Below are 13,918 nucleotides of genomic sequence, written 5' to 3'. Positions count from 1 at the left end.
AAGGTTTTAATCTCTTAATTCCAATGATTATCTGGAATACATAGGAGCTTGTTTCTAATTCTTTTAGCCATTCATACAAGTGGGCATAATATTCTAACTTCAATTTTATTCTAACTAAATTCACGGACACACTATGGTTCTGGTATATGAATATTAAACAGTTCACAATTACAGACATACTGTAAATCACCCACAGTATCAGAGATCTGGTTAAAGATGAGATGAGTTCAGGCAAGGGTTGCCACGTCTGTGGTTTCCCCGCAGAATTTTGTGAACTGCACACAGCAGAATTGGGCAACTTTTAGCTTTTACTTTTGTTGCCGCAGATTATGCAATACTCGTGGTGTGGTTTCTGTTAACCAAGCAGTTTTCACTACTTTCTGCTTTTATTTTTAATTACATGAATTTGTTATTAAAGCCAGTACCATTATTACATGAAAGAACCAGATGAACGTCAGTAGAAACTCTTTTGGCGTTTCATATGCAGATTAAGTCTTAAGGTTTTAACAGTCTGTGTCTTCAACCATCGGCCATTGTTCAGTCGGTATGGAGCTCAGGCAACTTCCTCTTCTGCTCTGTGAGTATTATTTTTCTCTGTATGTATTCTTTCTCTGTATGTCAGTGAATTTTACATTACATTATATTTATTATAACAGACACCTTTATCCAACATGAAACTTCACTAAGGCACTGGATTACAAAATTCCTTCCAGAATAAATGGACTGATGTCATTTAGACGCAATGCAACAATTAAAAAAAATGTTTTTTGCATCTTTTCAGTGTTCTATTTAATTTATTTACTTTCAATTTTGTCCTGTGGTTGACAGTAATTGCAAATACATTTATCTCGGCAGTGATGTCAACATTCAGTTGCTTATACATTGGTTAAAACAGTGTATATTTCACTGCACTTTTTTGAGTAGTTCCTTTAAAAGCGTTATTCCTTTAAAAGAATTTTCTTTGTAAGAAATAGTGAGCAAATAAATCTATGCTGGCCTAAAACTAAAATGACTAGGACTGAAATAGTAACACTAAATTAAAAAGCACAGCCTTGTAGTAAAACGCATAAGTACATTTTATAAAAAGAAAAAAAAGAAAAAAAAGAAAAGAATATATATATATATATATATATATATATTCTTTTCTTCTTTTTTTTCCTTATTTTTAATGTATAACACAAGGTACAGTGATTTCAATAGACCTACTGTATACATGAAATAATGTGCATGAAGAAAATCAACAGGTAAAACAGTTTTGCAATTTAGGTTTAATTCATAAAGTGTAAGATAGAGTTATAAGCCATTTTATTGCATTAAGTGTTTGCATTTGATGTAAATGGGACACAGAGTTCTGTAAATAGGCATTGAGAGTTTATTTTCATTCCTCTGTTTGTGATCAGAATGTCGGCTTGAAGTTACTTAAACAGTTTTCTCTGCATAGCAAAATCTATCAAATAAATTCATCATCTGCACTCATACAGACGAATTTAGCTCTAGACAAAGTAGACAAGCCTCATGAGAAATAAAAACATTTGAGCTTATATGGTGTTTCACAAGCATAGGCACATAGCCTACTGTTATAATATGTCTGAAAAAGATCTTTGAGAAAAAAAAAGGTTTTCTCTTTGTGTTTTTAGTGCTGATTTCAAACATCCACTCTGGACACACTGAAGGTGATTATATTTGATTTATACATTTCATAAACACTAACTGTTTCAAGCCAGCTGAAAAATATTAGTGTTACATTTATAGGACTAAATACACCTTATTGTCTATCTAACAATGTTGCCTTTTTTAACATTGTCAGTCTATTATTCACAAATATCGTCTACTGTATATTGCTGGAGTCTTGAGACAGAACCGATGATTTCCGTTTCTGAAGTCTAATATGTGAATTGTGAACTGTTTTTCACAACCACTGTCGATTTTCATGGCCGCCATTTACAGCCTAACAAAGTTGACGTGTCATTAAAAAGCTGTAAGTCATAATGCATGCATTTCGGTAACACTTTTTTTACTATATAAAAAAAAAAGAAGTTTAGTCCTCATTGGTTTGGTGACAGCAACACCTACTGGTCAGAAACAATAGTATTCTAGTTTATCATCAACATTTTTAACAAAAACAGCTGTATAGCAACATGTAGGTATGGAGAACAACACTAAAGTCTAACCTGATTTAGCAAGTATATTTTGCAATCAAGAAACCATATTTATAGATAAAAAAAGCACATTGTTTTCATTGTGAATTGTTATTGGTTTACAGAAAGACCAAAACCCAAAGTGACCATTAAACCTGATCATCAAGTATTCAGAGGAGAGACAGTCACTCTCAGATGTGACATATATGATGGAGGAGTCACTAGCTGGAGGTACAACTGGTATAAAGACGGTTCAACCAGTGTTTTCAGTGACCGACAGGAACACACAATCAGTTCTGTTACTGAGTCTGATGCAGGTAAATACTCCTGTGATGGGACAGAGACTGAAGGATCACGCTGGTCACAACGCAGTGATGAAGTTACACTGACAGTATCAGGTGAGTTTGATCATCTCTTCATAAACACACACAAGTTTAACATGTTATTAATGAGTGATGTCTCTATTTCAGTTCCCAGAGCAGTTTTAAGTGTTTCTCCTCAGAAGTGGTTGACTGAAGGAGATCCAGTGACTCTGATCTGTGAGGTTAACGGCTCCTCTACAGGCTGGACATTCAGCTGGTTCACTGAAACTGTCTCAGGTCAGTTATAATGTGCTTCATCTGATAACATCTAAATTAACTGGGTTTATTCAAGTCAATATGACTTAATCAACCTGACTAAGGATTACATCAATACCATTATTCCCCAATCTCTTGCAATTGGCTAATAGCGCCAGTGTTTACACTTCCCTTGGAAATCAACCTACAAATGACCGCATATGAGGCTGGGCTAGGAGACAGAACTGTAACATTTACAAAAGTTATATTGGCTTTTAAAGGTCAGATTAGGTAGAAGGCCCAATGACGTGACGTGCAATTTTGATGTCCAAACCCCTTTATGAAGTCAAAATAAGGAAATGTTTAATAAAAAGCACATTTATTGAATCTATTGATTTAATCTGTTTATCAAATTATATGAACATATATTGAGGGTATTACAAAGTGTAAGAATTATTAGACATAGGTTAACAGTTATTTTCTGTAACTACCCATAATGTCGTCCGTTATCTTGGATGACATGTGTTTGACAATATATTCTTATACAGTTTTCAGCTTTAATTTGTATAATTTCATATATAATTTCCATTCAAATTGTGATATTAACATATTAACATTGTTTAGTTGAATATTAGCAAATTATATAATTCATAATAATATTCAATTACAATTACATTTAATTATTGTCCAACCTGTCATATTGGGGAATCCACCCCTTTAAGAACAGGCCATCCACTCTAATAAATGATGTTCAGTGAAATGAGTGAAGGTCGCCTATTTAACCCTTTACATTATTTATGAATATTGATGTAGAGTGACTATGATCATCAATAAAATGGTTCAAGGTACTTTTCAGTACTAAATTAAAGCTAATGTTGAAAAGTTGTGCTGTTTTGATATTCATAAACATGAAAAAATTGTTTAAATGTATTTGTATACTTGCCAAATTTGGGAAGAAACCACACTGAGTTTGTGTGTAACGGTTTACACACTGAAAACCACATCTGCATTTCTTTACAGTGGAGCCTAATTAATTTCCTTGGAAAAACATTGCATAACATAAACATTCATTATTTATGAACATTATTATGTGTAAGTGTTGTAAAAATGACAATTCAAGTGTTAACTCATATGGTGTCATACCGAGTAACAATTTAAGTCAGGTGGGATAACGCTGTTTTTTCCATTGAAATGCATAATTTCACTTCATGGAGTTGAGGAAACAATGATAACATGATACCAAGTCCTGTAAAACATTTTCAGACATTTTGCATTTTAAATCACATTGCAGTGTTAAAATGTGGGTAAAGAACTTGAACAAGTAGGGTCACGTTTAAAGAAATCACAATATAATGAGAAAAAAAATTGTTGTGCAATTTGTTTTTTCTGAGCTCTAAATATTGTTTACTGCATCACTTTATATATTCATTAAGTATTATTGATTTTAATATCATAATATTTAGAAAATGCATTAACGTTATCCCGTATGACATTTTGACTGGTGTTGTCACATGATTCTCAGTTAAACCGCTTAAAATACATTGTTTAAAATTGAGATTTTAGTAATAAGTAAAAAACATCCCCATAAAGATAATAACTACTTTGATGTGCAGTTTTAACCTATTTGAATTTTTTATCAGTTGAAAACCTTATTTGTCACTGGCCCAGAAATACATCTTTAAGATGACATCCTAACATTCTGACTTTATACAGGGAGCAGGAATGATCATGAGCTCCTCTCAGACAGCAGCAGAGGAGCTGGAGGAAAATACACTGTCAGTTCTGCTGATCTAAAACACACAGGAGTTTATGTGTGCAGAGCAGAGAGAGATAAAACAGCCGTTTACACAACATACAGCAACACACAACCACTGTGGGTCACTGGTGAGTATTTTTCATTTTTGAAAAAGAGAGTTTTGAAGCTCAGATTTAACACTTCCAAATTATAGCTGTAATTGTCTTGTCAGGCGTTTCTCCTCCAGTGTCTCTGATCATCAGTCCCAGCAGAACTCAACACTTCACATCTGTCTCTCTCTCTCTGAGCTGTGAGGACCAGAGTAACTCTGATGGATGGAAAGTGAGAAGATACACAGACAGCGGCCGGCTGGAAGATTGTTCATCATCAGTGTGGGGATCACAAACAGGATCTACATGTACAATCAGATCCACTGTCCCATCAGACACTGGAGTTTACTGGTGTCAGTCTGAATCTGGAGAGAACTATCATCCTGTTAATATCACTGTACACAGTGAGTCTTCCATATTTATTCATTTCACTGGTATGTTACAAACAATGCATAAGCAGATTGGTGCAGGAAGCATTAGATCAGGGATCTTCAACCTTTTTGAAGTTCTGTCTAAAATAACTGTAAAAATAACTGTGTGTGTGTGTGTATTGATGTAATTTATTACGATTACACTGTAAATCTATTATAATAATAAATGTTGTTATACAGTCAATATTAGGGCTCGATACTTTTTAGGCACTGACCAAATTGCCTCAATACCATCGAGTATCAAAAAATGTCTTGTCATTCGGTACCAAATTTCAATGGGTAAGTCAGTGAGCCCATAAGCATGCAGCATTGACTGCCTGTGGCCAGAACCATTGTGAGGCATCAAGGAAAAACACTATTTTATGGCGGTTACGCTCAGAGACGTGGCTCACACATGAGACTGTAGTGTGTAATACCATGTCCTAACTACACGCGACGTCACGACACGCGATAAAAGGTATCTTTTCCATTTTAATAGTTTTTGTCCTAACCAGCCGCGACGGCGACACGCGACGATTCTATTTTAGAAACTGTTTCTATTTTTTGCGACATCGCCGCTGGAACAACAAACACAAAGTGTGGCAAAGATAATTTCAGGTACTGTTTATGTGCTTTATTTAAAGCTGCAGTCGGCAAGTCTGGCAGATTGAGTCGACTTAGCCATGTTTACAACTCTTATGCCCCTCCCCCACTACCAGCGAGCACCCTCCCGTCGAGGTCCTGCTCGTCAGTGCTTGTGTACCTGATTTTCTGTGAAGGCGCGCGTCTCTTCAGCATCGATCAACACCATGGACTCGGAGGTAGGCTGCCCTGGCTAATCTATCCATAGATAGCAATAACCGAGGAATTGGAAGCTTGTTAGTAGATTTTCTCTCCGCCATCACGCTTCATGCAATCTTCAGGCGAACTTCAGGCGTGTCGTGTGCATGTGATATTGTAACGTGTGCGAGGGAGGGGGGATCTGTGGCGTGTGCACGACCTGTGATTGACAGTCAGATCTCACACCCCCCTGCACTGATTGGACCCGATGATCCGGGAGCGGTGGACCACCTTATTTATGTTGTTCTGTTTGATTATAGTGTCGATTTCACTGAATATGATCAAAAAAATGTCGGCAGCTTTAATATTAAAATCATGCAGTGTGACTTTGAATATCATTTAGTGCTCCCAGCTTTGTAGCTGTAACAACAGTACAGTAATCCAAATGAAAGGTGCATTTCTCTCTATAGGCATGCACACATTCACTATGCTGCGGAGATGACGAGTCAGCAGCGTCAGCTTCATCTTTGCAGCCACCGTTCACTACTTTATTAATAAACATTATTATTATTATTATTAAACAATTAAAATGTCTCTTTGCTATTTTTTCCTGACACATTCAAGGCAACTTTTGCCAGTGCTTTGCGGCAAGCTTTATGCGTGCACTTGAGCGCAAAGCATAGGCTATACTCCACCCCCAGTGGTCTATGAGTCTTTGAGTCTGTAAAATATCAACAAACTGAAAAAATAAACCAAAGTTTTTTAGATTTCATAAAATTGGTATCAAAAAATTATTGTTCAGTCTAATTCAATTTTAGTCTAAATCAAATTTAGAGATGTTAAAATGGGGCTGATGTGATCATATTTCTAGGATCTAGTAAGGGAGCTCCTAGAGCCTGCGTGACATCTATCCAACAAAGCATTATTAAGGATTAAGGATTTTTTTTATTGTCATTCCAAGGCATAGTACATGATCTGAAACGAAATTGGGTACTGAGGTCCGGTTAAAATCACTCGCAATAAATAGCTAGAATACTCATCAATAAATACAATAATATAAGTTAGAAAAATCAAATACAGATAATAATAAATCACGCAAACCCAAATATACACTAAAACCCAGAAAATTAGCAGCATGGTAAAGAAAATTAGCAGCATGGTAAACAAATAGCAGTGTAGTTTTTAGGGCAGTAAGTTCAGTTTGCCAGTTCTGGGATTGGCATTATTAAGAAGTCTCACGGCTTCACGGATAGAAGCTGTTTTTGAACCTTGATGTTCTGGTTCTGATACTGCGCAGCCTCCTGCTTGAAGGGAGATGTTCGAATATTCTATTGGCAGGGTGGGTGAGGTCTTTCATGATACTTACAGCCCTAGTCCTGCATCTGTTGTTGTGTATGTCTCCGATTGGCGGGAGACTACACCCGATGACTTTCTCGGCAGTCTTAACCACACGCTGTAGGGCCTTCCTATCTGCAACAGAGCAGCTTCCATACCACACTGTGATACAGGATGTTAAGATGCTCTCCACCACACACCTATAAAAAGATGTGAGAACTGTAGTTCCTAAGCCAGCCTGTTTGAGCTTCCTCAGAAAATACAGTCTTTGATGAGCCTTTTTTACCAGGCTACTACAGTTGGGTTTCCACTTGAAGTCATCGTTGATGTGTACTCCTAGATATTTGTAACTGGAGACAACTTCCACCTCAGCCCCCTCAATGAAGATGATAATCTAATATTGAGATCATGAACGAATTAATTCGTTTTTCACCATTAGACAGTATATGTCATAGTTTGGCAACATTTCTAGGTGAAAAAAAGACTGTTAACACTGACAATGGGATTATCAAAAGAAAGATTGCTATCAAACATAACACCCAAGTGCTTAACTTTAGAAGACAATGTAACCGTTTGGTCCAATACATATAGGAAATACAGTTGAGTGTTGTCAGCAAAACAGTGAAAGCTTCCCAACACAATCAGCTATTCTGACTATTTGCAAATATTGCATGTCTCCTGTGTTTCTGTAGTTGGTGTGATTCTGGAGAGTCCTGTTCATCCTGTGACTGAAGGAGATAATCTGACTCTACGCTGTTTTTATCCATATATAAGCCCTCCAAAACTCAGAGCTGATTTCTATAAAGATGGATCACTCATCCAGAATCAAACTACAGAGATGATCATCTATACTGTCTCAAAGTCACATGAGGGTTTCTACTACTGCAAACACCCAGAGAGAGGAGAGTCTCCCAAGAGCTGGATCTCAGTCAGAGGTGAGCGTCAATGAAACTGTGAGCTGATTTATTTCTTCATATGCCCTCGCTCAGATATAGTGCATGATAAAGTGTTTGTGTGTCTCTTTTTCAGGCTCTCATTCAGACTCTCAGATCTCTGTCCTCCACATACTCAGTTCTGCACTGGCAGCTTGTCCATATCTGATAGTGACGGTCGTGCTGATTTACAAATGCTGCAGAATGAGAGGAAAACAGTAAAAGTGATTTATTATAAATCATAATCAACATTAGGCTACCCATATTTAATTGGCCAATTGTGACAGCTGTCTTTTGCTTGCTTTCTGGAGGTATTGTGAAAATACAAATCAATTAATTTGAATCTGTCCTTTAGCATACTGTACCATTGTTGAGAAATCAATACAGTGAAAGATGAACAAACCTAGCTTAAGTAAAATATTTTGTGTACTTACTGTAAAAAAAACAAAAAAAAACAACACACTAAAACTGTGTTTTAGTGACAACATCATGTTTAACTTTTCATGTTTCTTCTTTAAAGGGGTGGTATAATGCCCTTTTCACAAGATGTAAAATAAGTCTTTGATGTCCCCAGAAAATACCAAAATATTTTACAATACAAATACCCCACAGATATTTTATATAGCATGTTAAAATTGTCAAATTTTGAGGGTGAGGAAAAACGCACCGTTTTGTGTCTGTTGCTTTAAATGCAAATGAGCTGCTGCTCCCGGCACAGGGGGCGGAGCTACAACAGCTTGCATTCACATAGACATGCACTGAAAATTTCAAAAACTTTTAGCCTTTTATGTTCAAACCGGATTCAGGCAATTATGGAGAGGCTTAAAGGAGAACTCCGTTTTTTTTCCCCATTTTTTTGTAAATTTGGAGTGCTGTCAGTACAGAGAACAACGACAAAAATCGGTGTTGCCTACACCGTGTTATTCTTTTTAAAATTTGCACCCTGTTGACTTCAATGGGGCAAGTTTTAAACCTGCTTTTAGCCTCTTAACATCCTTGATGTGTCATTACAAGTGCCCAGCCAATGTGAGTGATTCCTTCAGAGTGAACACGAGTGAATCTGACTGCAGTAGATGTGCAAGATATGGATAAAAGTGATGTTAATTCAGCCAGCGCACATACCTGTATTTACTTCCTGTTTTCGGTCGAAGTCCACATTAGTCGATTGTCGAGTTCTCCACTGTTGCTTAGATACCTATGATCACGCGCGTGAACTCGACAATCGACTACTGTGGACTTCGACCGAAAACAGGAAGTAAATACAGGCATCCCTGCCAGCCGTTTGTTGTAGTCCTTAAAAAGTGATTTATTTAAAAGCAAATATCTCCCTTTGCTTTGAACTTTGAGTATTGTAACTTTGCAGATGTTGTTTATGCTCAAAAAGCAACACACTAATTAAAGTTTAAAAAGTGAAATCAAAATCAACCACCCCTTTAAAAATAAAGAACTAATGCTGAAAAAAAAAGGAACTGTTTGTTGTTAATTCTTGCAGTGTACAGTCAGATCAAAATAACTATGACCTATGTTATCTGCATAAATTATTACAGTAAGCATTATGCAGATAAAAAGAATACTCTCACATTTTAATAAATTCCTGAGCATGCATTTTTTTTTAATCCAAAGCCAATGACTTCACATGTGATTGTTTTTCTGGTTCTGACGGTGTGTGAAAATGTTGCCTACTAGTGGTTTCTGAATGTAAATATGAATTTAATGTGTAATATATGAGTAATGGAAATATTGACGCTTAGCAAGAACCAACCACTAATTAAATTTTGAATGTGTTATGTGTTAAAGGAGAAGTTCACTTTTAAAATGAAAATTCTGTCATCATATACTCACCCTCATGTTGTTTCAAAGCTGTATGAATTTCTTTCTTATGCTGAACAGAAAGGAAGATATTTAGAAGAATATCAGTAACCAGACAGTTTTTGGGTCCCAATGACTTCCATAGTATATTTTTTTCCTACTATGGAAGTCATTGGGACCCAAAAACTGTCTGGTTACTGATATTCTTCTAAATATCTTCCTTTCTGTTCAGCATAAGAAAGAAATTCATACAGCTTTGAAACAACATGAGGGTGAGTATATGATGACAGAATTTTCATTTTAAAAGTGAACTTCTCCTTTAAGTCTCCCAGCAAGCAATAGCCGTCATTTCAACGTCTGGGTTAAATATAGACCCGATATAGTCCGGCTATGTGTAACCCTCTTTTAGCCCAAATAACATTTAATCTGGATAAATGTATTTTTTTCCAAAATAACTTGTGAGATGTATGATATTCCATCATGTAAGCAAAGTCAACTGTGCTTACAAGTTGTTTGGTTTGCTTTATTTTACATGTTATATATGTAGGCTGTGCGTAGCCACGATTTAGCTCGTATTCAGACCCGGCTATTGTAGACCACTTTTAGTCAAAACTGATTAATTGTAGTTTTTTTGCCAGGAAGTGCATGAAATGGTTAATATTTCATCACGTTCGCATTGGTAATGATATCTACAAGGTTCAATGTGTCATTTCACGACATGGTCGATCTGTAGTCACGATTTAGCTCCGAATTGGACCCCTTTTGCGCGGACGTCACAGTTACGTCACGGCGCTAGCTGGAGGCAAAACAAACGGAAAACTGGAGGCGGCCAATACAAACCAGCACAGATTCGGCTACATAATAAGGAGCTTAAATTATTATTTTTATTATTAAATGTCATCTTGTTGTGTTGTTGGGTACAAGAATCGATGAAAAATGAGTATGCTGTATCTGGATTTTTTATTTCTAGAAAATATTCATATCATTAAAATTGCACCGTAGTGTCACTCTTCTTGGCGCTGGTTAGGCAGAACTGCGGATCATACACAAAGAGTATAGTAAGGTACTTCTATACTCTTTGTCATACACACAAATCTTTACATTACCATTCAGCACATAGTTATTATAGGCATCTAAATATATGCCCTCAGTTTCTCTTTACCCTCGGTTTCTCTATCCGGGTAGGTGTAGAAGTCAGGCCACTCAACCGGAGGTAGCGTTAATGTTAATCCTGTCAGATCGTCCATTGACTGAGCGTGTACGGTCATCTGGTTCCGTCCGTTAAAATTAACTTTTGCAAATAACAATCGCGGTCCTGGACAGTGAGTGACCTCGCACATTAAGACAAAATCGGATTTTCTACAGTCATTGTTAAAAAAACCAGCTAACAAAACTTGCAAATAGCGTTAGTGAAGCGGCCAGAGGGATCTTTCTGCCTCCAGCTAAGCCCCGCCCACACAAATACGTCACCATGTGTTTACCAACTGTAAAAGGGTCTATATGCGGTCTGCTTTAGCCCACCTGGCGAAATCAAGGCAATCTGGTCTACGTACGGCTTGGCTATAGCCCTGATTCAGACCAGCGATATAGTATAAGAATATTAGTCTTAAAAATGTTTTCGCTCACACAGCTTAATGTTTGCTGTCACACATAAACATAACATTCATACACAATCTACTAGACTGCTATCATTTCAAATTAAATCAAATGCAATGGCATTTCTCAACCGCTAGATGGCACAATCGAAACACTACTGAGACGTGACTACTGGGACTACTGGCATTGCGCGACTAGATCACTTTAGCCAGATCTCGCGATACACATTTCCTCCATTTTCAATTTTATTTTACACGAGGCAGCTGTTGGAGAGCAACGGGCGAGCAACACTCTGAAAACCTTCAAATTTCTACTTCGATCTTGTAAGTATGCGTGTTATTTTTGTTATGTTCATTGTTTAAATTAGTTAGTTGTTATAATGTGTAGAAACCGTGACATTTTAACATTACCATTGCAGAGTAAGTTACTATTTTTCTCCAACAAGTTAACGTTAACGTTACCTGCATGTGTTATTGCAACTGTGTGCCCATATCTAAATTCAAGGTGGTAAGCATGAAACTATGAATATTATCATTACTATTTTTTATTATTATTAAATATACCAATATATTTTTGTTTTTAGATTAGAGTAAGAAATAATGGTTTTTGATTTAATGCAAACTTTCAAAGTACTTTACATAACACTTAACAGCAACATAGTGCAACATGAAAAGAAATTATATATATTAAAAAAAAATTCCTTTCCAATTAATAAAAGGTAGTGGCAAACAGTAAAGTCTTTAAACTCGATTTAAAAGAATTAAAATATGCAGCATACATTCAGTTTTCAGTGAATTTGTTTCAGATATGGTGCATAAAAACTGAATGCTGCTTCTCCATGTTTTGTTTTGACTTTTTTTTTAATTTTTTTAATTTTGACTTATAAATTTGATATAAAAGTAGCTGGCTACTGTCCCAGATGACCTGAGAGGTCTGCTCTGGATGGTTCATAATGCATCAGAAGATTAGAAATTTACTTTGGCCTTAAAATGTTAATTAATTTAATAACCAGCTGTAGTACTTTGATATGAATTCTTTGACAGACAGATAGCCAGTGTAAAAACCTCACAACTGGAGTGATGTAATCCACTTTATTTTATTTAAAGACACTGTTTATTGCAAATTATCCACAGCAATCAGTCAACAAAGTACAGCAATTGAATATACAGAACACTTGTCACTGACTACCATTAAATGTCTTGTTACCAACATTCTTCAAAATATATATTTTTTTGTGTGTGTTCAACAGAAGAAAGCCATACAGGTTTGGAACCAAGTGAAAGTGAGTAAATGCTTACATGATTTTTTTTTTTAAGTGAACTACCCCTATAAGTATCTTTTTATGTTCATTAGAGTTATATGAGTAAGTGATAAAGAATGATTTATAGGGATAGTTCACTTTGAAATTAAATTTTGGCATGTTTTAGCTTACCTTAAGGGAATCCAAGATGTAGGTGTCTTTGTTTCTGAAGTAGTTTCAATTTTGATATTTTTAAGTCAAGTCATATAATGCAGGTCTATATGGTCACTACCTGAAAGAGCACGATTGTTGTCACGATTTGTTATGATTTCTCTTACATTATGAGCGCGCTTTTTGACGTGCCTACATTTGTAATTAAAAAATTTTGGTCAGCAGTAAAAATTGTCTAACGAACAGTTCCGTTTGTGTTTAAAAATCCGTACTGAAATCGAACCGAAAGCCTCGTACAGAATGGTTCAATACGTGTATCGTTACACCCCTAAAATATATGTGTGTGTGTATATATATATATATATATGTATGTATGTATATGTGTGTGTGTATATATATATATATATATATATATATATATATATATATATATATATATATATATATATATATATATATATATAATTAGTGCAGCACCATTATGCAGGCAAAAATGTTCAATTATTGTTATTAATTTATTAATAATATTGATATAAATTATTGTCTATATTGATATAAATTATATAGTCTCAATCTATATTCCGTTAACTCTATATTGGCCAGCTCTAGTGTGCATCCTAGCAAAAGTGAATGACTGTAATTAGTTCAAAATTATTGTCATCAATACTTTTCTTGAGCAATAATTTTTTTCTTTTTCTCATTTGGCAGACGCAGTGATGACCAACTTTCCTTCGGCGACTGAATGGGAAATAAAAAATGCAATTTCTGGTCATTTTAAACAAGCACCAGGGAGAGCAGGGGGTGGTGGTTATGGATATAAAGCTAACAATTAATTCATAAAAATGTTAGTATCTTAAGTTGTTTTACATATTTTCCAATATTTTATTTGTTCATTTTTATGTTTGAATGTTGTCTAAGTTGTTAATATAATTGTTCTAAATAAATCCCTTTATAATCAATTAGTTTGGATGGATTTTCATTTATGAGAACCTGTTATATTTGAGTGAAAAGAATCCTTATGCCTCATTTTGTTGTCTATTACATGTATATGTAGTGTAATTGATGACTAGTCTATTCTTGGGCTATGGTTAGACGTCTATTAGAT

At 35.5% G+C, this 13,918-nt stretch overlaps 1 protein-coding gene and 1 long non-coding RNA gene across 2 annotated transcripts; both read left to right on the top strand.

Moving 5' to 3' along the window:
* The first annotated feature begins 279 nt into the window (after positions 1 to 279).
* On the top strand, positions 280 to 9,453 carry LOC307158466 (Fc receptor-like protein 5). Its single transcript, XM_079871045.1, has 8 exons — positions 280 to 577; positions 1,638 to 1,673; positions 2,264 to 2,536; positions 2,609 to 2,737; positions 4,409 to 4,579; positions 4,663 to 4,944; positions 7,758 to 8,000; positions 8,095 to 9,453. The coding sequence occupies exons 1-8, from the start codon at positions 547 to 549 to the stop codon at positions 8,217 to 8,219; spliced, it is 1,290 nt and encodes a 429-aa protein (XP_079727171.1). The 5' UTR covers positions 280 to 546; the 3' UTR covers positions 8,220 to 9,453.
* A 2,153-nt stretch (positions 9,454 to 11,606) lies between these two features.
* LOC307158508 lies at positions 11,607 to 13,660 on the top strand. The gene is made up of 3 exons (XR_013821239.1): positions 11,607 to 11,725; positions 12,652 to 12,684; positions 13,522 to 13,660. It is a non-coding gene; the product is annotated as an uncharacterized lncRNA (long non-coding RNA).
* Positions 13,661 to 13,918: the final 258 nt, after the last annotated feature.

Source organism: Squalius cephalus, assembly GCF_949319135.1.
Source record: "Squalius cephalus genome assembly, chromosome: 1".
In the NCBI taxonomy this organism is placed as follows: domain Eukaryota; kingdom Metazoa; phylum Chordata; class Actinopteri; order Cypriniformes; family Leuciscidae; genus Squalius; species Squalius cephalus.
Note: the sequence above shows the minus strand (reverse complement) of the source record. Positions and strands in the feature narration are given on the sequence as shown.